This window comes from Choristoneura fumiferana, chromosome 17 (genome assembly GCF_025370935.1).
Source record: "Choristoneura fumiferana chromosome 17, NRCan_CFum_1, whole genome shotgun sequence".
NCBI classification, from domain to species: domain Eukaryota; kingdom Metazoa; phylum Arthropoda; class Insecta; order Lepidoptera; family Tortricidae; genus Choristoneura; species Choristoneura fumiferana.
This window is the reverse complement of record NC_133488.1, coordinates 15,108,077-15,133,553: the sequence shown is the minus strand read 5'-3', so window position 1 is coordinate 15,133,553 and position 25,477 is coordinate 15,108,077. Positions and strand designations below refer to the sequence as shown.

At 34.8% G+C, this 25,477-nt stretch overlaps 2 protein-coding genes across 5 annotated transcripts in view; one reads left to right on the top strand and one right to left on the bottom strand.

Moving 5' to 3' along the window:
- LOC141437503 (G-protein coupled receptor Mth2-like) overlaps positions 1-13,511 on the bottom strand; it is a 61,084-nt gene extending 47,573 nt beyond the window's left edge. For all 4 annotated transcript variants that reach the window (XM_074100920.1, XM_074100922.1, XM_074100923.1 and 1 more), the window contains exon 1: positions 12,661-13,511. In XM_074100920.1, the coding sequence (XP_073957021.1) occupies positions 12,661-13,203 (543 nt within the window). In that variant the 5' untranslated portion in view covers positions 13,204-13,511. The remainder of the gene's footprint in view (positions 1-12,660) is intronic.
- Positions 13,512-22,102: 8,591 nt separating this feature from the next.
- LOC141437054 (uncharacterized) lies at positions 22,103-25,310 on the top strand. The gene is made up of 3 exons (XM_074100258.1): positions 22,103-22,206; positions 24,307-24,538; positions 25,215-25,310. The coding sequence occupies exon 2, from the start codon at positions 24,308-24,310 to the stop codon at positions 24,530-24,532; it is 225 nt and encodes a 74-aa protein (XP_073956359.1). The 5' UTR covers positions 22,103-22,206; position 24,307; the 3' UTR covers positions 24,533-24,538; positions 25,215-25,310.
- The last annotated feature ends 167 nt before the right edge of the window (positions 25,311-25,477 follow it).

Genomic DNA, 25,477 nt, shown 5'->3' with positions numbered 1-25,477 from the left:
AGCCTATATATACTTCACTTATATAAAATACAAAAAAAATATACAAAAACTTTTGTCAAAAAACGCCAGCTTAAGTTTTTTTTTCTTACCTGATTGGTAGTTTTTACTTGATTGCTTGAAAAACTGTATGCAACATGAATGGTTTAATGCATATACATATACTGAGTACATACGAGTATTTCAAAAAAAATCGACACCGCGATACCTATCAATATTCACGAAATATGAAAGTTTAAATGTGACCACCAATTCTTTAGAAAATATTTAAAAAAAATCCTACAAGCTAAACTAATAAACCGATTTCAATGTTAAATATCCGAAATTAAAGCTCATAACATTCATTATTAGGAAAAAATAGGAAAAAATATTTACTGTGAAAAATTTTGGCAAAAAATCGCACATCTCAAGTTTTTTTTTTTCTTACCTGATTGGTAGTTTTACTTGATTGTTTTTAAAAAAACTGTATGCAACATGAATGGTTTAATGCATATACATTTATACTGAGTTCAAAACAGGTATTTTTAAAAAAATCCGACCCGATATCTACCATATTTCACGAAATATGAAAGTTTAAATGTGAGCACAAGTTTCTTTAAAAGATATTTCAAAAAATTCTACAAGCTAAACTAATAAAACCGATTTCAATGTTTAATATCCCAAATTAAAGCTCATAAAATTCATTATGTACAAAAATATTAAAAAAATATTTACTGAAAACTTTTGCCAAAAACGCCATCTTGATTTTTTTTTCTTACCTGATTGGTAGTTTACTTGATTGCTTAAAAACAGTATGTTGAATGCAACATGAATGGTTTAATGCAAACCATATATATTTCTGAGTAAAAACAAGTATTATGAAAAAAAAACGACACCGATACCTTTCATACTTCACGAAATATTTTAGTTTAATTGTACACGCTTTTCCTTCGCGACAGAAAAAGAACGTTAATTTTTTTTTCATGTAAACTCGTATTTTAATTCCGTCTAAAGTTATGAAAAAAAGGAATAAATTCTTCAGTCCAATTCGGACCGTGCGACGTCAAGCGCACGCACACTCGAAAGTTAACCAATGAGCTTCCAGTGCCGCGCACGACGTAGCACGAACCAATCATGGTTACCCGTTCGCGCCTGTCATGAAACCCCGCCAAAGTAATGTTCATGAGTTCAGTCCGGTGAATTAATTTTTGATGAGTAAATTAAAATGAAGAGTTTAAATGATGAATTTTATATCTGACTTTACGCCGCCTTTCGTCCTCCACGAACACATATTGTCAGTGACAAACTCAATGCTGAACAAAATACGTGAACTATAATATACATACCTAAGTTAATAAACATCGTAAATTGATAGAATAATCTACTTCTACACGCATGGATATTATAACATCTACCGGTATGTCTATTTAATTTATTTGCTTTTATATATTAGAATTAGTGAACCAGTTTTGATTTATTACAGTTCCAAAGCCAAAAATCTCAGATTTACGGTAAGTTTTGTTAAGAGCTGGTAGATTAGATACATAATCCATATACTTGATGTTACTTAACTATACAGGGATTTATTTATTCACGGTTGCACTGATATTTAGCATTATAGGAGTGTGCACTCCTCCATAAGGACTAGCCAATATAAGTGTGGAAAATGTCAAGCAACAAGGCTTATACATATAAAATCACGATACTAAAACAAAGTCTCCTTTACCTATCATTAGTAGCTGTAGCTGTTCTAATCTTCAGAGTCAATGATTGTTATGAAAGTTGGTTTAATAAAGTGTATACGTTAACGATTTTGGTTTGGCGTGCATGTCGGTATGTATACTACTGCCTGCTACTGTAGTAAAAGGAGTATGGCAAATAAATGATGTGTCACTGCCTCGATTTTTTTCCTCGCTAATGCATTGTAAAACGTTGTATGATATACGTGTCGAAAGTAGGAAATTCCCAACTCGTGCCGGCTCAAAACACTCGCTTCGCTCGTGTTTAAAGTTCTCCGCCACTCGTTGGGAATTGCCTACTTTCCGCACTTGTATCATAAATAACTATTGAAGTATTTGTGCTTTTCCAATACTACAAAATCACAGATCTTTTAGACATGGACTGTGTTGCTGTAGATTACTGTTATTTTATGAGCTTTAATTGGGATATTAAACATTGAAATCGGTTTATTGGTTTATTATTATTATCTATTTATTGAATAAATCATTTGAATTTTGAATTAGAATTAGAATTTGAATTTGAATTTGAATTTGAATTTTGAATTGAATTTTGAATTTGAATTTTGAATTTGAATTTTGAATTGAATTTTGAATTTGAATTTGAATTTGAATTTGAAATTTGAATTTGAATTTGAATTTGAATGAAATTTTGAATTTGAATTTTGAATTGATTTTGAATTTGAATTTTGAATTTGAATTTTGAATTTGAATTTGAATTGAATTTTGAATTTGAATTTTGAATTTGAATTTTGAATTTGAATTTTGAATTTGAATTTTGAATTTGAATTTTGAATTTGAATTTTGAATTTGAATTTTGAATTTGAATTTTGAATTTGAATTTTGAATTTGAATTTTGAATTTGAATTTGAATTGAATTTTGAATTTGAATTTGAATTTGAATTTTGAATTTGAATTTTGAATTTGAATTTGAATTTTATTAGTTGGCTTGTAGATTTTTTAAATATTTTTAAAGAAATTGTGCTCACATTTAAACTTTCATATTTCGTGAAATATATAAATATCGGTGTCGGATTTTTTTAAAATACCTATTATGTACTCAGTAATATGCATTAAACCATTCATGTTGCATACAGTTTTTAAGCAATCAAGTAAAAACTACCAATCAGGTAAGAAAAAAAAACTTGAGATTGCGTTTTTGGCCAAAAGTTTTTAGTATTTTTTTAGAAATTTTTTTAAAGTAACGTATATAATAGGCTCTCATTTGAGATATTAACCATTGAAATCGATCTATTACTTTAGCTTGTAGAATATTTTGAAATATTTTTTAAAGAAGTGGCGCCATCTCTGTTCCTAAGGGGTGAAACTTCCGCTGCTGCGGGTCAAATCTTTCATCACGAAGTGCAGAATCCGGCCAAAAAATGGTCGTAACAAGTATGACTAACAGAGGTTTTATAGCCTAAAATGAAAAAGATATTTTGACTTTGACTTTGAATTTGAAACCCTAATAAACTCACCAACAGCATACATGATGTACAGGACCTTGCTGTCATCGGTGATAGGATCCGAGGGGTGACAGACGAAGCAATGAGACGAGCGGTGGTGTCGTTCAGCAGCATCATGTCCATAGTAGCTACCTGGTTGTGCCACTGCGAGTGTTTTACCAACCGACTCCCAGCATACTACCATTCTGCAATAAAGAGGCATTATAAATATTTTAGAGTACTTATTATATGTATGTATAGGATATTAGTATATATGTTATGGACAAAGTGATTAATAAGGGCATTATGTGTAATGCCGGGCATTATGAATAATGAAAAGCTATACCGGGCAAAGGGAAATAATTATCTAAACTTCAGTATTTATCGCATTGTCCGGGCATTATGAATAATGCTACATGATCGTTGGTCAATTTGATTACAACTGATTTTTGGCTAGCTGAAGTCTGATTTATTCTAATGGAAAGCTAGGTGCGACGACGAGCGCAGCGAGGAGGAGCGTGTTAGGTTCAACTGTGACCAAAACAAGCACGAGCCGAGCGAGCGAAGCGAGCGTGCCGCGGCAGCGGCCGGCGTGAACCAGAATAAAGTTCTACTATTAAGATAAGTTACTTTACAGACTTTGATAGATGTTTAAAGATCTTTTAATGGTTCATTAAATATTAAGTAAAAATAAAAAAATAGTAATGGGACATGCCCGGGCAATGTAATTAATTGAATAGTTTTTACCAAATTGCAATCCAATTGTCCATTATTCATAATGCCCGGGCAGCGGGAGAATACCAAACTCACTACCTCTACTTGAGAGGCCATAGGTCAAACCACTAGGCCAACCACGTATATAAATACATTATTAAATACATACTAGAATTACGAACATTAACTCATTAAAACCTGAGTCTTCGACTTCGGGCTTCGAATAGAATCTCGTTCGTAATTCCTTATTTACCCTTAAGACACAATGTACTATTGTATAATTATTTGTCATTTTATTTTCTTACCTACTGTACTACTTATCACTCATATTTCAGATTCAATACAGTTTTTTTTTTCGCTTTTGAGTGGTATTTTTAGGAGAGCGCCAAAGTTCGCATACTCTTCGTTAGTCATACCGGAATTTTAGTCCGAATCATCGTTTGAACTTTTCCGTATGAACTTTTTTTCCCACTGAAACCTTACATTTTTCTGAAATTTTTAAATAGTCATCCTATAGGAAACTATATAGGTTAGGTTAGGTTTGTTTTATATAATTCCGAACAATTATTGGATTCAGCGAAAAAGGAGTTATGACAAACGATCATTCTGACAAATATTACACTCGGGCTTTCAATAAGTATGCGAGCCGATATGGACCCTATTTTTAGACCTATATTTTTTTCAAAAATCAAGGACGTCCTATGGCATTTTAAGTCAAGAGACTAGTTAAAAAAAATCAAGCAATAATATTTTTAATGCTTAATAAGTACAATATCATAATACAATTAAAGTTTAAAAAACATTTCAACTAAGTACGTATCAGGCTATCAGGCAAATAGTATGTGTCTATCACCCTTAAGTGAATTATATCGTATGCATGTCAATAAATAATACTATACGCGGGGTGAATTCAAAAGTGGTCAAGTAAAAATACCAATATAACTAGTAATGGACTGTTACAGTCCAATCATTACAGTCCATTACCTACCAGGTATTTTAGTATTTTGACTTATGCCACTTTTGCGTTGACCCAGTAATGTCGACAAGTTGTGTCTGTCAACTTAAAAATTCGGGTAGCGATATGATAGGAAATAGTAATTCAGTTAAAAGGAAGTTGTTTGAAAATATAGAGGTATAGACCGCTTATTTTGCTGGCCGTATCTGACGTAGTTCGTTTCATTCATTATAACCTTTATAAGCGTAGGAAGTAAACATAAACAATATTCTTCATATTTGTGGTTAAAACATGAAGGAATCCAAAATAGCTATTTTGTCATTTAATAATATCAGAATTCTCCATTCATATTGATTCGCAGAAGTGTTACGTCACAAAAGTACCTAAGTAACAAAATCGTCACCGTCTATTCTCTAAAGTTTCCCCTTTAGCTTTAGTCACTGATAACAGCTAATAATAAACAATATTTGTTACACTTATTAATTCCATTCATTCTTGTTTTCCAATTAACTCTGAATGAAGCGACGATAAGTCTGTAGGTACGTCTTTTCCATTCTTACGAGTATTAGCATCTCTTTACATGTATTTACATATATTAATGAAGAAAATTATATATCGCGCTCGCTTTTTTCATGGAGACATTTAATTTATCGCACAATGTTCACTCTGTACTTTTTTTTCAAACAAACCCTGTTTTGACAATTACTTACAACAAAAAACAATTAAGTCTTATAAGCGGAGTCGTGATGCGCTTACAAATTCAGCAAGTGCTTTCTATTTACCAACCTAGATAGATGTAAGTAAATATTATGGAAAAAAAGAGACCGCCTAGGTTATTAAGATGACTGATACTCGTAGCTACCTACTACACTCGTATCTGACCAAAATCTCCAACAGTAGTAGGTACTTTTCGTGTTTTGATTTAAAAAATAGTTTAGTTTGTACTGGTAACACCGAACTGTAGCCGATTTAGGTACAATACGAGTAGCAGACCGCTACCGTTAATTACGCAAGACAAACAAATTCCAACTTATAATAAAGTAAATACTTAGCACAATTCGTTAAAATTAATCGCCGTTGTAACCAAAACAATCACAAATGGTGATTTACCACTCGAAATGCGCACAAATACGAGTACACTGATGTAGTGGTACTCGTTTTTTGTATTCCGCCTTACAATTACAAAGTAGTATTTACTATGATGCTGAACAGGTGCGTTACTATTTAAACTAACACGGTCGATTCTCACACCGAAACGTGACTTACAAACCGCCATAAAAATTATCTTTACTACTTTTAAAATGCCGGCCAAGTTCATGTCGAGCCATGGGCGGTGTAGGGTTCCATACTATTATGCGGCACAAAATCAATATAAAGATTTGATGGACTATTACTTCTTAACTTGTAAAACTTCTAATTTGACTCTAATAAAAATTAGCACTTATTATTTTACAAATGGATCCCTAAATCGAAAAACCTACAAACAATGTTTTGAAAAACTTATCTAATGATATCCCACCAGTCCTGGATTTGTCAATAGGCCGTATAGGCCGCGCCTACCTAGGGCCGGCAGATTTCAACGAGAAAATTATTTTAGAAAGTTACATAGGGCGGCGGATATAAAGTGGCCTACACTCCTAAAAATCATAAATCTGCCACTGTATCCCACGCAATGGATTTACACGATAAAAAAAATCATCCCCCCCTTTACATGTAGATGTGGCCTACAATTTTTTGATTTTCAGTTTTGTTTTATGACTGCCAGCGTGGTTAACAATTAATGTACTCACTCAACTTTTAGCAATAGCAAAACCAAACCAAACCGCGGACAAACAGACATGTCGAAACAATAAACGTTCCTTGTATTCCCAACGGAAACAATCCGAAAACAATGGGTGTGAAAGTATCTTTACAGCACAACCAATTACAAAAATCTGAAATCATAATTTTGCTTAGGAGGCTCTGCTAACACTGGATAATCTGGATATTCATAGCTACAAAGTACGGAACTTTGGTGCACGAGTCTGATTCGCACTTAACCGATTTTTTGTATAAGATTCAAACCTGCACCTCCTGTCCTGTCTCTTTTTCCTTTTTAAAAAAAGTCATAGATTTCGTTGAACAAGCATATTGCGAATAAAATCAAAAAATATTAGAAAATTAACTATTATTTTAGCCAAAATACCTCATCGTGCTAAATCCCATTTGTGCAATGCAATGATAAGTAAATAATACTTCTAACATAACAAATACGAGTTGAATAATTTGATTGACAAGAAACTTTTTAGTTACGCAACAGGATTTATTACCTAAACAAAGTACCGCCGCAAAAAGTTTTACGATGAGGAAATGAATGAAAAGTGTAGTGTGTGTTTAAACAAGCTGTCTAGTGGTTGTATAACGGCCCCGTGGCACCGACGCTGATTGCTGAGTGAAATGTATCGAGGTGCCGGTATACATGTGTGCCTACATGTTTATTCACTTACCTAACAAACTTGCCCCGTGTGTGCTACACACTACAAATAGTTTTAAAGATTTGTGTTTTAAGAAACAGTAGCAGTAGCAGTGGTTTTGCTCAAGCGACATTGTCATTTCAAATTTTAATATCTCAAAAACGGCTGAACCGATTTTAATGAAAGATAACTAAGAACCATTGCAAGAAAACTCTCTTTCACTAAACAAAACGCATTTTTCTTAATGATTTCACAAAGGTCTTAATAAAGGTTTGTAACAAGTATTCACGTCTAGATTTAAAATTAAAATTCTTGTACTATTCTTACTATCATTCTTTACTATACTATTCTTTAAAAATAAATAAATTCTCACATTTGAAATCGGTTCATCCGTTGGCCAGTACAATAGCTACAGGCAGATAGACAGACATTGGGGTCAAACTGATAGTGCCCCTCTTTTTGCGTCAAGGGTTTAAAAGATAATAAATAGTTAGGATGACAAAGTACTTCACAGGGTGTGCATGTGTCTTAGTTTACACAATCTTTTGATACCATCATTATAGTTTGATAGGTTTTTCTCAGCATATGGTGATTATCAGGCGGCGAGCGAGCGGTGCACCGCCAGTTGGAACAATAAACAGATTGGTAAGACCTGCTGCCCACTTGCTGGCATTCCATGCAAAATCACAACTGGTTTTATGTTATTTTCAAGGAATCCACATGTTCACTTAAACGTTAAAATTTGGCACGTACAACAGGTAAACAATAAAATAGGAAATGTAAATATTAGTAGTTTTGTCAAAGGTTATTAGGTTTATGGAAACTTGTTTAATGTTTTCAGTAGAATAGTAAAGATAAAATAGAACTGTTGTTGAATATGGCACGTAGAAACGTACTTCATGACCACATATAGGTACTCCATCAGTTTTGTAACTGTCACAGACCTGTAACTGTTCTGAAAAGTATTCCGACATTAATAGAATGTTATATTGCTATTTGAGGTTACACTGGAATAACGCAATCTTTCAATTGCAATTTTTCAACCTCAAGGACACTGGGCAGTGCTATTAACTTGAAGGAGCCACATGAACCTTAATTTTTCTCTTAATTTGTTTGATTTTATTTCTTTAAACTTATTTTGTGTATTAAGTACATTGTAAGACAAAGTGGAAGAATATAATTTTTTCTAAAAGTTAATTGGTGCATCAGGCTGATGCAGCCCCTGTTTTAATATTACCCAAAAACTAGGAAAAGAATTTGGATGAAATTTTTGCACACAGATAAATTATAACCTAAATTAATACAAGATACCTCTTTTCCCGTATAATTGGAATATTCCCGCGAGATAGCGATAAACGCGAATTATTCACAGACGAACTCTTAGGCAACAGGTATAGTTGTTGCCTGTAAAAAATACTGTAGCCCAACAGTTTCCCTCCCTCCTCCTCCCCGGTGATATCATTTTATGCTTAGGTACAACGATGGGTTTACGGTGTGAAATAGGGTTGCATAAAAATGTTGCATATAAATATAATTATAAACTTTTAACTTTGTTCATCTGTGATCGTTATCTCCGTTACCTACTTCCTTGTTTCACCGATGGAATTGTAGAAAATTCAATTTCCTACAACTTTGTCATACAATATGGTACACAAAATGTGCTTAATTTAAGAAATAAAACTGAGAAAAAGTCTAGTAAAATTAAGTTTTTGTCCACCCTTCAACTTAGCACAGGGTCCTTAAAGTCGAAAAATTAGGATAGCTTTTCTAGTGCAAAAACAAACAACCTGTAAAAGTAACATTAATTTCGGAATACGAGTACTTTCCAATTCCCCATAGATCTCTCGACTTGTCTACTGCCAAAGTATGTACCTATACGTTAGCGTAGAGGCAGTAGTGTAGATAACACCTTATGTAAACACGCTGAATGCAAGGTTATTTTTAAAGAAGATGTTTCTTCGATTATAGAAACTTTGTTTAAATAATGGTTAAACCAAAACTAATTGGGTTATATTTGGTTAAACTTAAAAAAAAAATATTCTCATTCGTAGGAATTAGGAATATAGTATTTGTATCTTATGATATGACGCATGATCTAATTAACTATGGTGAGTGGTGACTGTTTTGAAATAACAACTTTACGATGGTAATGAACTGTTGGTGCGAGATTCCGACTCGCACTTGACAGATTTTTCAATCATGTATCATCAACTTTACTTTTCTGGAATTTGACGACTTGACTGACATAATTTGGAAATAATTGCGATCCGCATTAGCGATCCCTTCAAATAGCGAACCTACTGACTAATCGTTGATCGGAGACCTACTGTGTTAAAAATAAAGTTGTGTTAAATACTTGTTACGTATAGATATCATTTAATAATATTGTAAATCTGTTTAAAAAATTATACCTCGTTGAGTTTCTTGCCGGATTCTTCTCAACAGAGGTTTTTCCGAACCGGTGGTACTTAGTATTTTTGACATTCATAAGTGCTTGTTATAGGCTAAATTGAATTAAGATATTTTGACTTTGACTTTGACTTTATACGAGTACAATCAGCAGCCATAATAGAGTTGTCCATCCCTAGCTACGTTTGCAAACTATCATAAGGGCAAAACCTTCTAATGTCCTACATTTTACAAAACCATAGCACAACTAAAACTGTAACAACTCTGTATCTAATGTTTCTTCCTAGAACCGTCCAAATGGAAGGACCATTAATATCACTTACCTACTCGTCGGAGTTTGTTTAAGCCAGCGTTTTGATTTCTTAAAATTCTGAGCGGACGCATGACCCTTGTCAATAGACATAGTCGTTTCCTTATCTAGGTAAGTAACTCTCTAAACAGTGACTAACGTTTATGGAGCGATTACACTAAGCGTAGATATATTTGAATCGTAAACTTTAAGGCGACATTGCAGCTGTTCCCGATCAAGTAGTTACGACCAAGTCTTTTTTTTCTATCTGTTAGAATCATATGCCTGTTTTTCCCCCGTGAAGAAATAAAAAATTAGGCTGGTTTTCTCTCCCGAGATTCCCGAGACAATTAAGAAAAAATTACTTTATTATTAGGTTACAGCTATCACAGCGTTCTATAAAACTCAAGTTGCACGTCAACCATTCAAGTGTTTTCAAGTGTAAAGCTACAGTTGTTAGAAAATCACGTATAGTAAAGTCTGTATTTTTTGTTTTTTTTTTGTGAATTCAGTAAAATGATCGAAGCACGTATAACACACAAATACACACATACACATACATCAGCGCCACCTAGCGTCTGCAACTTTTTTGGCTCTGATGCTCTAAAGTTTTAAAATTTTATCGCGACATTGTGACAAAAATCAAACCTATAACGTATTAATTTATAATACAAAATTACTGTGATACCGTGATTTGGGTGGACAAAAGGTTGTGAATTCATTTTTGGTCATTAAAATTAAATGAGGTAAGTAAAATTTATTCAAAAAGTGTGTTTTATTTTCGTTATGTCAGGGTTTGTTTACTTCGTGTTTAGTTGTACTTTTACTGTAAAACGAAAAGATATAGCTATCTTATTGGTTTCTTTGAATAATAGTTAAATTATATAATGGTTCTTATATCGCTAGTGATAAATAAAATATCGTTTTCAGATCAAAATAAGTATCATTTTGAAGACCGGTTTTGTGAGTATCACTCAATATAAAATTGCAACCACAAACCGTTTCAAGGAAAATTGTTGCTGGACATGTCCGAGATGTATAGGAATTAAGAACAAAACAGGGACAGTGTTCAATAATTCAAGCTCGCATCATAACACAAACATCTATTACTAATATTAGGTATTTAAAGTCTATACCAAATTGCTTTGTTAATGTCAGATTCATATGAGTATGACAGATGACAGAGCCAGAACTATTTCTACTTTTGGCCACCATGAGCGCTGCGATAGATTTCATCACCCCCACCTAGTACTTCGCAGCCTCCCAATAAAAGGATTATATATATGCTATCCCGGTGATAGCTCTACTTTTGTTTATAAATGGCCGCTCATAAACAAAACTAGCGCTATCATTTCAAATATTTAGGTTGTAGGCACCAATCATAACGTACTAATAAGCTTCAATGGGCAGTAATTAATGCGTTATGTCAAATTTCTACAGGAAACACCGTCATACCACTTAACTAAATGGATGCCCAAAAACGGGGGTTGGGCGATTTTATTAGTTTTCACTCGTCCATAATGTTTGGCTAGGCAAAAACATGGACGGGATAAAATTACGGTTAATTATAGGTAGTACGTCAATTAGAAATACATTTGAGAGTATCTGGGGCGATGTTGTCTTCATATTCCGTTGCTTAGTACCCATAACACAAGCTTTGCTAAGCTTACTTTGGGACTAGGTCAATTGGTGTGAATTGTCCCGTGATATTTTATTATTTATTTATATTGCATTTTAATTTTTCTGTGCTACAAGTTTAGACTCTCCGTAAATATTTTAGGCCATTCAAATTATAATCCAAGCTGGAAACCATTTTATTAGCTTCATTTGGTTCTAAAGCGTATAATCCGAGTTTGCCCGATTCCAGGAGGAGTGCATAACTTTTGGGAGCCAAATAACCGCGAAATATTTGCTCTTTTTTTCAGTTTTTCACTTGTAGCACGAAAGCCGTACGTCCGCCAAAAATGATATTCAACTCAATATTAAAGAAAGTTAAATTCTGCGAAGAAAAGCATCTAATCGTACAACTTCAAATTCGGTTTAGCGGTCTATTTATTTAAGTGTACGAACGCGAATCGTTGCAGATAGTTTCGGCGGGAACAAACATAAATGCTTCTTATTTATTTTTGTTCCCGCCGAAACTATCTGCAACGTTTTTTTTTGATTTTAGACAAAATTGTGAACACTGCCCTACATCATTGGGAGTTACTTACATGCATTGCATTAAAATTCTGGGATACTTTTGAGCCTTTACAAAGTATCTATTTTTAGGCCTGACCTGACTCTACCTATCATTAAATACGAATGTGGTCTTGTCTATCTTAAAATCTGCTATTTCCTGTGTGAACTAAGTCTACTTCAGTGATGACTAATGAGGTAATTCCAGATGACCACACCAGTGACATTTTGCTAAAGGATATCCTATCCCAATAACGAAAAACAAAACAAATATAAATGCAAAAAAACGAATTTTAAGATATCTAGAACCTAGTTTAGCGTTGTGTTTTGCAATGTTTTATCTCTCGGATTTATGTATCCGAGATGTGATAAGGACAAGCTACTTCGGTTAAACAAACAATAAACATTTCAATTTGGAATCTAAAACTTTAAAGAATATTGGAGCGGTGAAAAATCAACCAAGATGTTTCGGACGCCCTCGTAAATAACATAATGTAGTACCAACCTGTTGAACATAAGCGTGTTCATCGTCGTTGTTTGTATCGATTAGGTATCGATCAATGCACAATGAGTTGTTATACATGTAGAAGAAGTGTTCACGTGCTGCCATATCGAGTGGCTCAGTGTCTTTGAACATCGGGGGGCTGAAAGGGCTGAGTGCAACTAAGTCTACATCAGTACAGTTGCGACCAGAAAAGGCCTGCCCGCTGTTACAGCATTTCCACAAGCAGTTGCGAAAGAGGCAAGGGCACCCCAAAGTAATCGTCTCGTTTTTTTCTTCGATCTCGTACCAAGAGCCACTCGTATACTCCGTGCCCTCATGGATGATGGAACCATTTGTATACGTAACCCCACTTGTTATGTCCACGCTCTCAACCCTCGGGCATGGCTCACAGCTTACCGAACACACTAACAACACCTGAATAAGCACTATCAATAACTTCGACATTTTCAGAATGTTTCTCAAAAATATCGAAAGAGATAAACAAAACACTGGAGCAACTCTTTTGTTTACAATCACTTCACAAAACTGCCTTAGTAAAACCATACGTTAGCTGCAGCGAGATGATAACATAACTCTGTGTCGCATGTTTGCGTCAAAATTTAGCGCAAAACAAGTAAACAAAATGACAACTGGAATTTTCTTAGAATTTTTAGTAATGACTAATATAATAATAAAATTGCAATGAAATCAAATCGTAATAGCGTCTTTATCGTGGTCGGAGCGTTATCTGCACACTCGTGAGGTAATTTGATGTATCATTTTTTACGAGTAGGCACTTTGATAAGAGATAAGAAGTTTCACGAGTCGTCCGGTAGAGAGCGTGTCGGACGTGCGTCTGCCGTGCCCTGTGGTCCCCGACTGGGGCTGGGCTGGCTGCCGGATGGCTCTTCCCTCGTTGGCTCAACCCACCCACACATAATAAATGGTCAAGCTCAATGTGCTCAGCGTAAATAAACGTGAATGAAGAAAACTTCAGCTAGATGCTTAGAGAAATTGTTTAATGTAGAGTCAAACAGAAAGGAGAAGATTCCAGTTTTTAAGCTATATTATGTATGTATGTAAACTCTTTATTGCAGAAGGAAGTACAAAGGCGAGCTTGTCCCTAAAAAGAGATCTCTTCCAGCTATCCTATTATAGTTACGAGAAAAGAATTTATTAGTAGAAGATAAGCAAACAGTTAAAATTACGTGCGATAAACAGGAAAACAGAAATACTCAAATGGAAATCAAAATAAGGCCACAGGTGGAGACAGAATGGATGGTGAAAGATTTAGCATAAGAACGATTATTTTAGGTTGCGGTTCTTTTAACTTTTCATGGTGGGTAAGCATGTCTACTCTTCTTTTTGAAGTTCCTTCCATCGTTCACAGAATAACAGGAAGACATCCCTTCAAGGGATAGTTCATCATTTCGCATATCTAGATTGAAAGGGCACCATCTATAAAATAATACAGCATTTTAATTTAGACATTTTCAGAAATTAGATGTACTCATAGGTCTAAATGAAAGTGGTGTATTATTTTGAGTTGATACCGCTATCGATCTAGGTGTGGGGTTTTACCTACATCTCTGACTCTCATGTTACCCCAGTACCTTTCCCTCGCCCTAAGTAAAATCAACATTAATGCAAATAAGTAATTTTTTGCATTAATAATTAGGTCAGGTAATTTTCAAATATATTCTCCAATAATCCACCAAAATTTATCACCGCGGCAGTAAAATTTTATAAAAAATAAAATAAATAAAAAATAATATAAATAAATCAGGCGAAATTGCTATAACCCCAAAATGTCTAACAACTGGTAGCATGGTTGTGTCACTCTGAAGATGAGCTCTGGTTGAGTTCGAAACGCGTCAGTGTAGTGTGGTGGTGGTTATAGATGGGTTTGTATGATTTGTATGTGATCTTACAGTGTGGAGGTGGAGGAACTGCATGAACACGCATATTTTGCATAAGTCAAGATATTTTTGCGTAAGGTCGCGGGTGAGCAAGGAAATTATTTTAGTTCATTAAAAAAAAATATTTTATTTTTTTCCTAATAGAAATTGGATGTACGAAATAATAACTTTAGTGGCTTTTTTTTTAAATTCATGTTAGATATATTGGTGGATTCAGCTTGCGGGTCTAAAAACGGAATTATTCAACAAACATATTTTGAGAGTAAATTTACTGAAAGGTAACATTTTTGTTAAAAAACATCACTTATTTTAGGGTACAATTTTTTTTACCATTTTCCTGAACCCAATTTTCGTTAATAATAGATTCGAAAATATAGGTTCTTAATATTACACGTAAAAGCCGTATATAAAAAATTATCCTTATATCTAATTATTTCCAAAAAAACTGTAAAATGACCAGGCTATGTACTTCAGAGGTAATTTAATTTCGTGTGTTTATGCTTGGTTTATGTAGATAAAGAGATATAAAATATAAATGCATGCATATCTTCTGTGATCAATGTGGGAATGAAGGAGAGCGGGTTTTCTGCAAGAAAAAAATATGTGGCGCTGCACTGCTGTAAGCGCAGTTATTTTTCACAGGTGGTAGCGGAGTAAAGAGGTGAAAACCTTTGGTTGTAACTAGTTCAACAAATGGGGAGTTTAATGTCCTTTAACTCTCATATGGGTGATTATCTCAGCGAAAAAATTTGGCGCAGAGCTGATAATTATGGTGTGGACTAACTGTTTTAGAGGTTTAATTTTTTTTCTAATAAGAAAACACAAATTTTATCTTAAGCCAAATTGCAAATTTTATAAAAGTCATTAATGTTTATTAAAAAAATTTTTTTCATTGAAATCATAATTTTGGTGTGGCGTCCAGTATCCGTTGTTCTTGATGAATGTCTATGATAGAACCATAACATCCATTTATTTAACTAAAAATGCATTTTATTTTATTCTTCATTAGTTCAAGTATCTTATAAGAATATATAAATAAATATTAGTACATGAATTTATACTCAAAACTAGGCACTAAAATTTGTCCATGTGAAATTGGCAATTTTGGTGGTAAATATTGAAGATGTTTTTGTGGTCGAACGAAACGCAATAAGACCAACAAACGTGTGTTACCTGTGCGTTTAGTTCCGCTCCTGCACTGAGCGATGACACACGTGCCATATCTTGCTGGATCTGTCCGCCAAGCACGTAAGTATCTAATTTTGGTGTGTTAAAATACTTTTTAATGCAATTTGGTGGTGTATGTAACTAATGACTTAGCAATACTTGTTTTTGTATGAAGTATATGCGAGGCATGTTAAAAGTTTCCTTTTTAAAATATTAAGTTAAATTGGAAGTGAATGATACGGTTTTGTTTTTAATCATTTTTTATGCACTTTTTCTAATTTTGGTGGATCAATTTTGGTGGTTTTGGTGGTAATTTGAAGCCCACCCACATAATTATAATTTCATTTTTAAGCCATTTACATTTAAAACTTTGCATTTACAACATTATTGACTCAATGCACTTATTTCAAGTAAAATATAAACACTTAGATACCTACTTTACAATAAAACTAAATTACTTATCACTATTTGTAATAAAACTTAATTTATTTTTTTAGAATGGCTAACCGCAAGAAAAAACAATCAAGAGAAGAAGTCCTCGAAAAGAATAGTACATTGTGTCTTAAGGGCGATAAACAAGGAATTACGAACGAGAGTCTATTAGAAGCCCGAAGTCGAAGACTGAGCTTTAGTTAGTCGATGTTCGTAATTCTAGTACCGCCCATGCGACATACAATGTTTTTCATCACATTTGCGAGTAAAATTGTATATTTGTAAAAGAAAAACTAATATTTTTTCAAAAATTGCCGATACCGCTGACTACGCTCTTGGCAGCGCCAGCCTCCGCGCCGCCCTCCCCCAGCCTGACCATGCGCCCGACGTCCTGCACGCCAGCACGACCAGCACGCCATGCAGTATCACACTCATTTATCGACCTTGGGCTTCATGTCAAGAAAATTAGTACCGGCAATGACTCATTTACCGACCACGGGTTTCATGACAAGCACATTAAGGTCGAGGGTTTTATTTGGGGGGTTGCAACCATGGTAGCCTGCATGTTACGACACTGTTTAAGAGCAAGTGTGATGAAAATGTAATTGCATTATCATCGACTTCGGGCTTCTAATAGACTCTCGTTCGTAATTCCTTATTTACCGCCCTTAAGACACAATGAACTATTTTGTTACTACGAGTTAAACATTGTATTTTCGTAGAGATTTTGGTACAATTAAAACGATTAATAAAACATTTATTTTCTTTTTATATCCAGCAGACAATTTGATCAAGAAAAATGTTTTTTTACCTTGAATTAGCACAAGTACATCTAATTTTGGTGTAGATGTGCAATTTTGGTGGCCAATATTTCTAATTTTGGTGGGTACAAGCAATTTTGGTGGTAATCAAATTACTAAAATCATAATATCTCCAAAACTACTATGTATAATGAAGGGCCATTACGACACAATATTTATTATGACTTGTAACGTATTGTTGATATATCATTTTGACTCGGACAACAAAAATTAAAAAAACCACCAAAATTAGGTAAATTTCAAGCTTGTTGAAATTCACCCATATCATATATATACCAACTCCTAAAAAAAGTACCTGGGCAACCGAGCCTCGCCAGGACTAGAACTCAAAAACACGCGTTTTCCTAGAGATAATATCAGGCTTAGTGACAGCCAAAGACAAAAGATGACTCTACCTACTACGGTAACTATTAAGCAATTTGAGGGTGACAACAAATGGTAACGTCCATGGCTGACGATGACAATAGTTAGCTACCGCTTAGAGGGCGCTATCTATTTCCTGTATAATAGTTTTAAGAATTTATTGTAACCTCTATGATTGTAGGCTAGGCACCACTAGGCACTCTACCAGATATACTGATGGCGCCATCTAGTATAATGAAAGTGACGTAAGGTGCTTTGCATCGGTGTCGCGCCTGTAGACCTCGATTTGCCGACAAAGTACCGATAGAAATAGATAGGTGGCGCTGCAAGTACACACAATGGAATTTTTAATACTTCAAAATAAGATTTAAAAAAAAGATTAAACGTGTGTAAAATAATTGATTTCTTCAAATTCAATAATCGAAATAAAATAAAGTGAAGTTGTCATTTAAAAACTACAACAAAAAAGCATTACAAATACATAGGTATTTGTTTATGGCAACAAATTGAATTGAAATGGCTCATACTACAGGAATCAGCGTTTCCACTTTTAAAAGATGCCTTTCGTCTGTCATCGTTCATCCACCATCACCTCTCATATTTCGTTTTCTAGAATTTTTTTACCGTACAACGGCAAAAACTACTAGACACTGGCAAAATTGTCCTCCGATGGACAGAGCCATATTTTTTTTAAAGAAACAACAACAACTTTTAAAAGATTTGAAGCAAGAACAATTATAATGGATTCATGTAATCTATTGGAATGTCTTCGTAGAATTTTAGTAGAAATGAGAAATTTTGTCTGTAGATTTTAGCATAAATTCTTTATCATAGAATATTTGCCCCAAAAGTCACATTCTGGGCAATTTTTTCTTATAAGTACAGTTGGCAATACGCGAAAGTGGCTTGGGGATTTTCCAAATAAATAGGTATTGTTGAATTATGTAGTTAAGAAATACGTTAACATGTGCACAGCAAACTGAATTTAATTTTGTAACAACTATAGGCTACTGTTAGAAAATATAGATATTTATTTATATTATCAGTAGGTATGTTTTAAAAAGGTAAATAGTAGATTGTTACAATAATCTTTAGTGAATTCGCATATAAAAAATTAAAAAAATGGTCACGCTGACTCGACACACCGAATAAACAGAGTACTATAATCCCACCAGAAACGTTTTCATGTTAAATGTTACCAAGATGAGCCCATTATGGCTCGCACTGTGAAAAAGGTCAGCACTCATGGTGAGATAAGCCTCCTAACTTTACACGCCCAACTACAACTCCAATCTTTACAAACTACTCTACACCTTAGTTAAAACAGAAGCAGTGAAAGAATAGGTACTTATTACACTTAACAAACATAAACAAATACACGCACACGCGCACACACACACACACACACACACACACACACACACACACACACACACTTACAAACTTTCGTATTTATAATAATACTTACTACAACAATTTATAGATATTCAACACTTTACGAAGTAATTATTTGACATAGGAAATTGTTATAACGCACTCCTAAGACGTATTTTAAATTATGTATGGAAAATAGAAATAAAAAATTTTTTAGGGTGAATGCTGTCTGCCCCATGATGCGAGGAATGGGTGCCTTTTACAAATTAATGTATATCATATTAGTTTACACCAAGAGATATTATGGGTGCTCCAGGGGTGCACCATGGTATAACTGAACTTGTATCATCTAACACAAATTATTTACTCATATAAGACTTTTCAATAGGTACTCACAGGTTTTTCACGATTTTCTTCGAACTTACAATATTTACCGAAAAACAGTAAATACACGTTTATAGAATATATTTTTATGTAATAAAAAAATGCTTCGGTTAATGCTAGCCCCCTAGGCTCACAAACCAGAATTTTTTAAATCTTATTTTCGCTCTCCTGTAAAATGTCGATTTTGCACTTGTATCACTTATCACAGGAGGCACAGAATTGTAACTTTAAATTTATTTTTTATTTTAATTATAATTTTAATTGCATGTTAATTTTACCATTTTAATTGTATTGTATAATTTGTTGTTTTGTTTGTTTATTTATTTAATTTAGGATTATGATTTAATGTAATGTAATGAAATGGATTATGATTATGAAATGTGTGATTTTAATTTTAATTTTTAACTGTATTAGTAAATTGTATGGGTTTTAAAAAAATGCATAAGGTGCTTTGGGGTAATTCCACGTGGATTTTTGATGAGTTGACATGACGTTTGTAATTTCGTTAATTACTCCGAGTTGGTACATTATATTTAAAGTCTTAGGATATTTCTGTCGTTTCCACTAATCGATCTTATATACTATATAAAAAAGTTTCTAAAATATGATCGATTTATGGAAATATTGGTATTCAAAAAGTAGTTACTTATTTTTTTTGCACAGGGGCTATTTCGGAATATAGCGGGGTTATTCTGCGTGTTATTGAAAGGTGGACTTTATTATAATTTGGCTCAAGGTTCATATTTCTTTTTAGGCTGAAATTACCCCGTTAATTTTTATTTCGTTAGTAATATCAATAGTTACAGATTTTTTCAATCTCTGTATTCCGAAATAACCCCACAAACGCAATGTGGTTCTCAAAATTTGCCGCAAAGGAATATTAAATCTACGTACATTATAGAACAAAGCTTAGTTACACCATTTATAACTCGAGAACAGCTGGACAGATTATTATGATCTCTGATGTGTGGATTGTAGAGTTTGTCTTCGCCCCGAATAGCAGAATAGGGGGAGAGGAGCGAAGCCGCGGGAATATACTAGTAAGTATATAAAACAATTAGAAATGCCATGTCACTTTTATATTTTGAACTATCTTTTACCCGCGGCTACGTTCGCGTGAACCATAAACTTTTCAATGAAGCAAGCAATCTAGCTAGCATGCTAGCAAGCATTTAAGCAATCATTTAAGCTAGCTTGCAAGCAAGTATGCAAGCAAGCAAGCATGCAAGCAAACATTTAAGCAAGTTTGCAAGTGAGCATGCTTTGCTCGCGTGAACCATAATCATTTCAAAGAAGCAAGTATGCAAGCAACTAAATAAACTTCATGCTACATCGTTTTGATAGCCGAAGTATCAGGTACGCTACCCTGTTCGACACACTGGAGATCTCTTTAATGTTGTTAGAGAGGGACCTATTAACAAGGAATCCTACGCCACCCTGTGATGTTTGATTATCCTCGCGGAAGTACAGAAGGTGGCCCGAGTCTAAGATGATGGTGCCCTCTCCCTCTCTATGTACTTCACTTAACTCCTGAATATGCCACCTTATGTCCTCCAGCTCCACTTGCAACTGCACTAGAATAGTCCTAAAAGTCCGTCCGTTCTACGTAGCCAGGGTCAGTTTACTTAGGTAGCCTTGGATCGCCCGGGATTCTAAGCATCGTCTGCCCCGCCGTTACCATGAACGCTACTATGGCAAGGAATAGCGGGGCGACCGGGAACTGGGGGCCATCTCTTTGCCGTGCGCTTCATTCTGGTAGGGGTTTGCCCATAATCCCCACACTGGGCATGCGAGTTGGCGATTGTAGGGCACAGTTTACTGCACCGCCGATGCTGCAGCCCATCCGGGGCCCGGGGACTTAACTGTGTCGATTTTGGCTGCGCTATGCCGCAATCAGCTAGCTGCCAGAGCGCAGTCTGTTAGACGGCAGGGTGCACCACGGGCAGGTAAGGTTGGCTTGGGGTCTATAGATGGAGGTTGGCTCCCTTACACCACAAATAAAAAAATCTAAATCTTGAAAAGTTGAAAGTTTGAATACCTCAGACAATTACCATACTAAAGTAAGCTGGGGTTATTTCGCGAATCACTTCACTGGAATAACCCCTAAAGGGGTAATTCGGGAAAAAAATTAAACTATAGCTAGGCCTTTTAGACTGACACAGTCATTCGCAAAAAACGATTATTTGTCATAAAATTAATAGTTCAATCTTGTAACTTATCAGGTTTTAGAGATAGCGGTGTTGGGGTTATTTCGTATTTAATTTTTTGGCACGAAAATGCACTCGACCCAAAAAAATATATATTGCACGTCCAACCGATGTCAGCGCCTCGCATCATCTGGAGAGACGCGAGGAGCGGTAAATAGGGCGTCCATTTAAGTGCTGCCAGTGGTTAAACATCAACACGTTTAGGAGAAATTTTAAATAAATGGAATAACCCCGTTTACAGAATTACCCCAAAGCACCTTAAATAAAGAAATTTTGTATTATTATTATTATTAAAGAGAGTTTACCTTGACACTGGCGAAATTGTCCTATTAATTAGGACCATAGCCATATTTTAAAAGAGAAGAAGAAGAACCATTGGCGAGTATAGTACAAATAAATGTGATGCCATCTTTGTTTTTATATCCGACACACCTTAGAAAGAAAGAGATAATACGTGTTTTTTTATTTCTATATCGATTTTACACATATTTGCAAAACAAAATGTATCTATAGTAGAATGGGGCATCTCCATGTGTTTACTTGCTCTGAGGAAATGCTTAAAAACCTCATTCTGGTTTTCAATTGTACCATTAGTTGTTAACTTGGTAAATCCCCTTCTAGTAGCTTCCACTATTGCTATCGATTACCATCACTTCACGCGGAAAAATGAGGAACTAATGTCGCTGCGTACAAATAGTACTAGAAATGTTAGACAGTGGCGCCGACGACGCACGAAAAGATAAGCTTGTAATTGAAAATACAACTGGCAACACCATAAGAAAAAAAAGAGGTCGACTATAAATGCTTCGTGGCGTCTTCTGTCTTTACAGTGAAGTGTTGAACTCCATTGAGATACGTTAATATTATTAACAGAAGATCTTTCTCTTCAAAAAATATCAGGTGATTCCCTATTCTTTTCTATTCTAAGTAGGTACATTAACTTAATTGACAGTAACTATGGCATTTAGTTTGTTGAGCGAGGAACAGGAAGCAAAGTTGTTTCCATTGTTCAATGGACTCCATTTTATTTACTTTATTTATTTTAATCCCTTTCTTACATACAACTTTTATACTATTAAAACAACCTTACTCCCTTTCGTTGAATGGTTTATTATGTTCAACAATGGTGCCGCAATATACTATGATAACAATCTGATATCTGTTTTGGAATCACCGATGGCTCATTCATTACAATTTTCCTTTTTAACACCCAAACTTCTATTTTTGCATCATCCTCCATTGACAACCAAAAACAATTCCCCCCTTCTCTCTTGTTTTTTTTTTATATCATCCGAAGCCAATTCCGGAGTTGCCTTTTAAAAAATCATAACATTCGCCATCCGACATCGTGCCGACTCCTGGCGCACGAATTTGTATAGTCGATCAAGAACTCTCTTGGAATTGCATGTCACTTGTGCGGCTAAAACATCATGGACTAATGTCACACACATGTATTTACGCATGTATGTTGTATATTATCTATATATATATATGCACACACACATATATATTTTAGTACTCATAAAAATAGTAACTTGCTCGACTATACTTAATTAACTACTATTACAATTCGAACGGTCATAAATTACACACATCACAGATCAAACACAACCGACTGTACAGTTAGTACAGGAATAATTTAAGCCGTAACATCTTTTATTACCAAATTGTGTACTAAAATTATTTTAATCATAACAGATCATCAACTAACACAGCCGCGTCTTACCATTACTAATTCTTAGAACAAATTGTTATTAAATTATACCAAGGAAAACAATAGGGATCATAAACCGAGACACAATTATATGAGAAAGTTAAAACCTTATTTAACTTTTCTATGACAAAATAAATATATCAATGAAAATCATAACAATACCTACTTAGGCAATTCACAAATCATCGTTAGGTACTAGGACTATAGTTATACAGTGGCGTAGCTAGGTAACCAATAAACGCCCTGGGGCAAAAATAAACTAGGTGCCCAACTAAACTATTTAAAATCGTTTGTTCCTTATTCCACATGCTCCAAATTTGACATTTATAGTTTGTAAGTCAGAGTCCGAGGGGCCCCCTGAGTTTGCGGGTCCCGCGGGGCACTGCCCCGTCTAGCCCTCCGGTAGCTACGCCTCTGTATTTATCTACTACTAATCTTCCACTCCAATCCTATTCGGTTTCTGTTCCTCATTGAGTTGCGCTATGTTCAGGGGATCGACATTTTGTTATCACATCACTGGAAAATACCGCAAATGGTGAAAAATATTGTGCCGATTTGAAATAAAGAGTAGTTATATAGTGTAGTAGTCCAAATAATTTATTTAGCCTGCAAATTTGCTGATAAACATGGATTTTTACCTCTTTTGCGAGTGTAATAATTGGTCCTTGAGACAATGAAATTGCATCAAATATTACACTGATATAATTTAGTGCTGTATTTGCATCGGGTAAAGTTGGATCTCATTTAGAATACGGCGGCACCCGAAGTGTCAATTAATTATGGAACTTTATTATTCAGTTATTCGAATTTCGAAAATACGATGGAAAACCATTCATTAGGTATGCACTACTGCTAAGTGAAATTTCATGCAGTTGCAGTTTACTCCAGATCGAGTGTATGTACTGATTGGCGCATGCATAAATAACTAATCCTGAGTTCCGAGGAAATTTTTCTTAGTGGTTCTACAAATAAACAGGTCTAAAGATAAGTAACATTTAACCTGTACCTATGTACTGTGTACCCCTGTACCCATGTATTGTACGAGTATAACAACGGACAAGACATAGGGTCTCCATTTGAGGGGCTATAATTATTATAAGCTTTCCTTTACCTTACCACGTTAGTTTGTTTACCTATATCAGTTAAATATTTGGAAGTCGAATTTAGTAGACTTATATATGTAGGTTAGATGATAATAAAATACAAGTATAGTGACCAAAAAAGCAGTCAGCAATGTTTATACTTATATAAAAAACTTTTTTAATAAAAACTTTTTTTTCGTTTAGAATGGGCCTCCTAGCTGCTATTGCTGTGAATGTGTTAGGCGGGGCCGTCATATACGGCACAGGCGGGCTCGGCGCCGCGTGGGTGGCCCCAATGCTGGGCTTCGGGTCCTCCGGGATCGCCGCCGGGAGCACTGCAGCCGCCGCTCAGGCCTACTATGGCAACGTCGCTGCTGGAAGCATCATTTCCACGCTCACGTCTGTGGCTATGGCAGCTCCTACTCCATAAATACGAGTAAGTACCTAATATACCCCTAGACTTTACCCACAGCTTCGTACCATACTATGGTATGGTATGGTAATATTATTATTTATTAATATATTACCTAGGTCTCAAGCAGTTGAATTGAAATTCCAGGATTACGAACTACATCACGGATTTTATTAAATATCCGCGCCTCATGTCTCCAAATTCTCTAATCGTAGCGGTTGAAATTTTGATGTTTTATCCCGATCTCGTGAAATAAAAATAGCTTGTAATATTTCAGAAATCCGGTTAGATCTGCAAACCAAACAAATCCGTCGAGCCAGCGTGAAAAATTAACAAACATACACATATATAGAGTCATGCATAATGACGCGTGCTGTGGTTCTTATTGCAATGTCATTAATGGCTAATTTTGACAAAATCACGCGTCTTCGTGGATGGCACTGGGAATACTCGTGCATACTTACTCACAAATTTTTGCATTTGTAATATTAGTACTCGTTAGAAAGAAGGTTAAATTAATCAGCAAGCGGCCGGCCAAAAAGAACGTTTCAACCCAGATTGGCAAGAGAGATCATGCATAATATGTTACTGTTTATTACTATGAACACTTAAACACCCGCGCTAATTTCATGATCTAAAATACGTACTTTATTATGTAAATCGATATAAATATAAAAACTAAAGTAAAACTTTGTTTCAGGTAAATCAAGAGCTACACGGTGGCGCCTCTTCTAGAACTAGACTGCATTTATTTCTATCAAAAATAAATAAACAGTACTTAGTGTGAAATTGGAAATGTACTTGTAATTTTCCCGGCCCTAGAAATAGCGTCATATCTGGGGGCAAGGCAGTGCCACCGCCAAGTCGAGCAAAACAAAAACAAAGGCACTACGGCCGTACCATACTTTTCTCGAAGCCATTCAGGTTATTTTCAACATCAAATATTTATGCACGCTTTGCTGT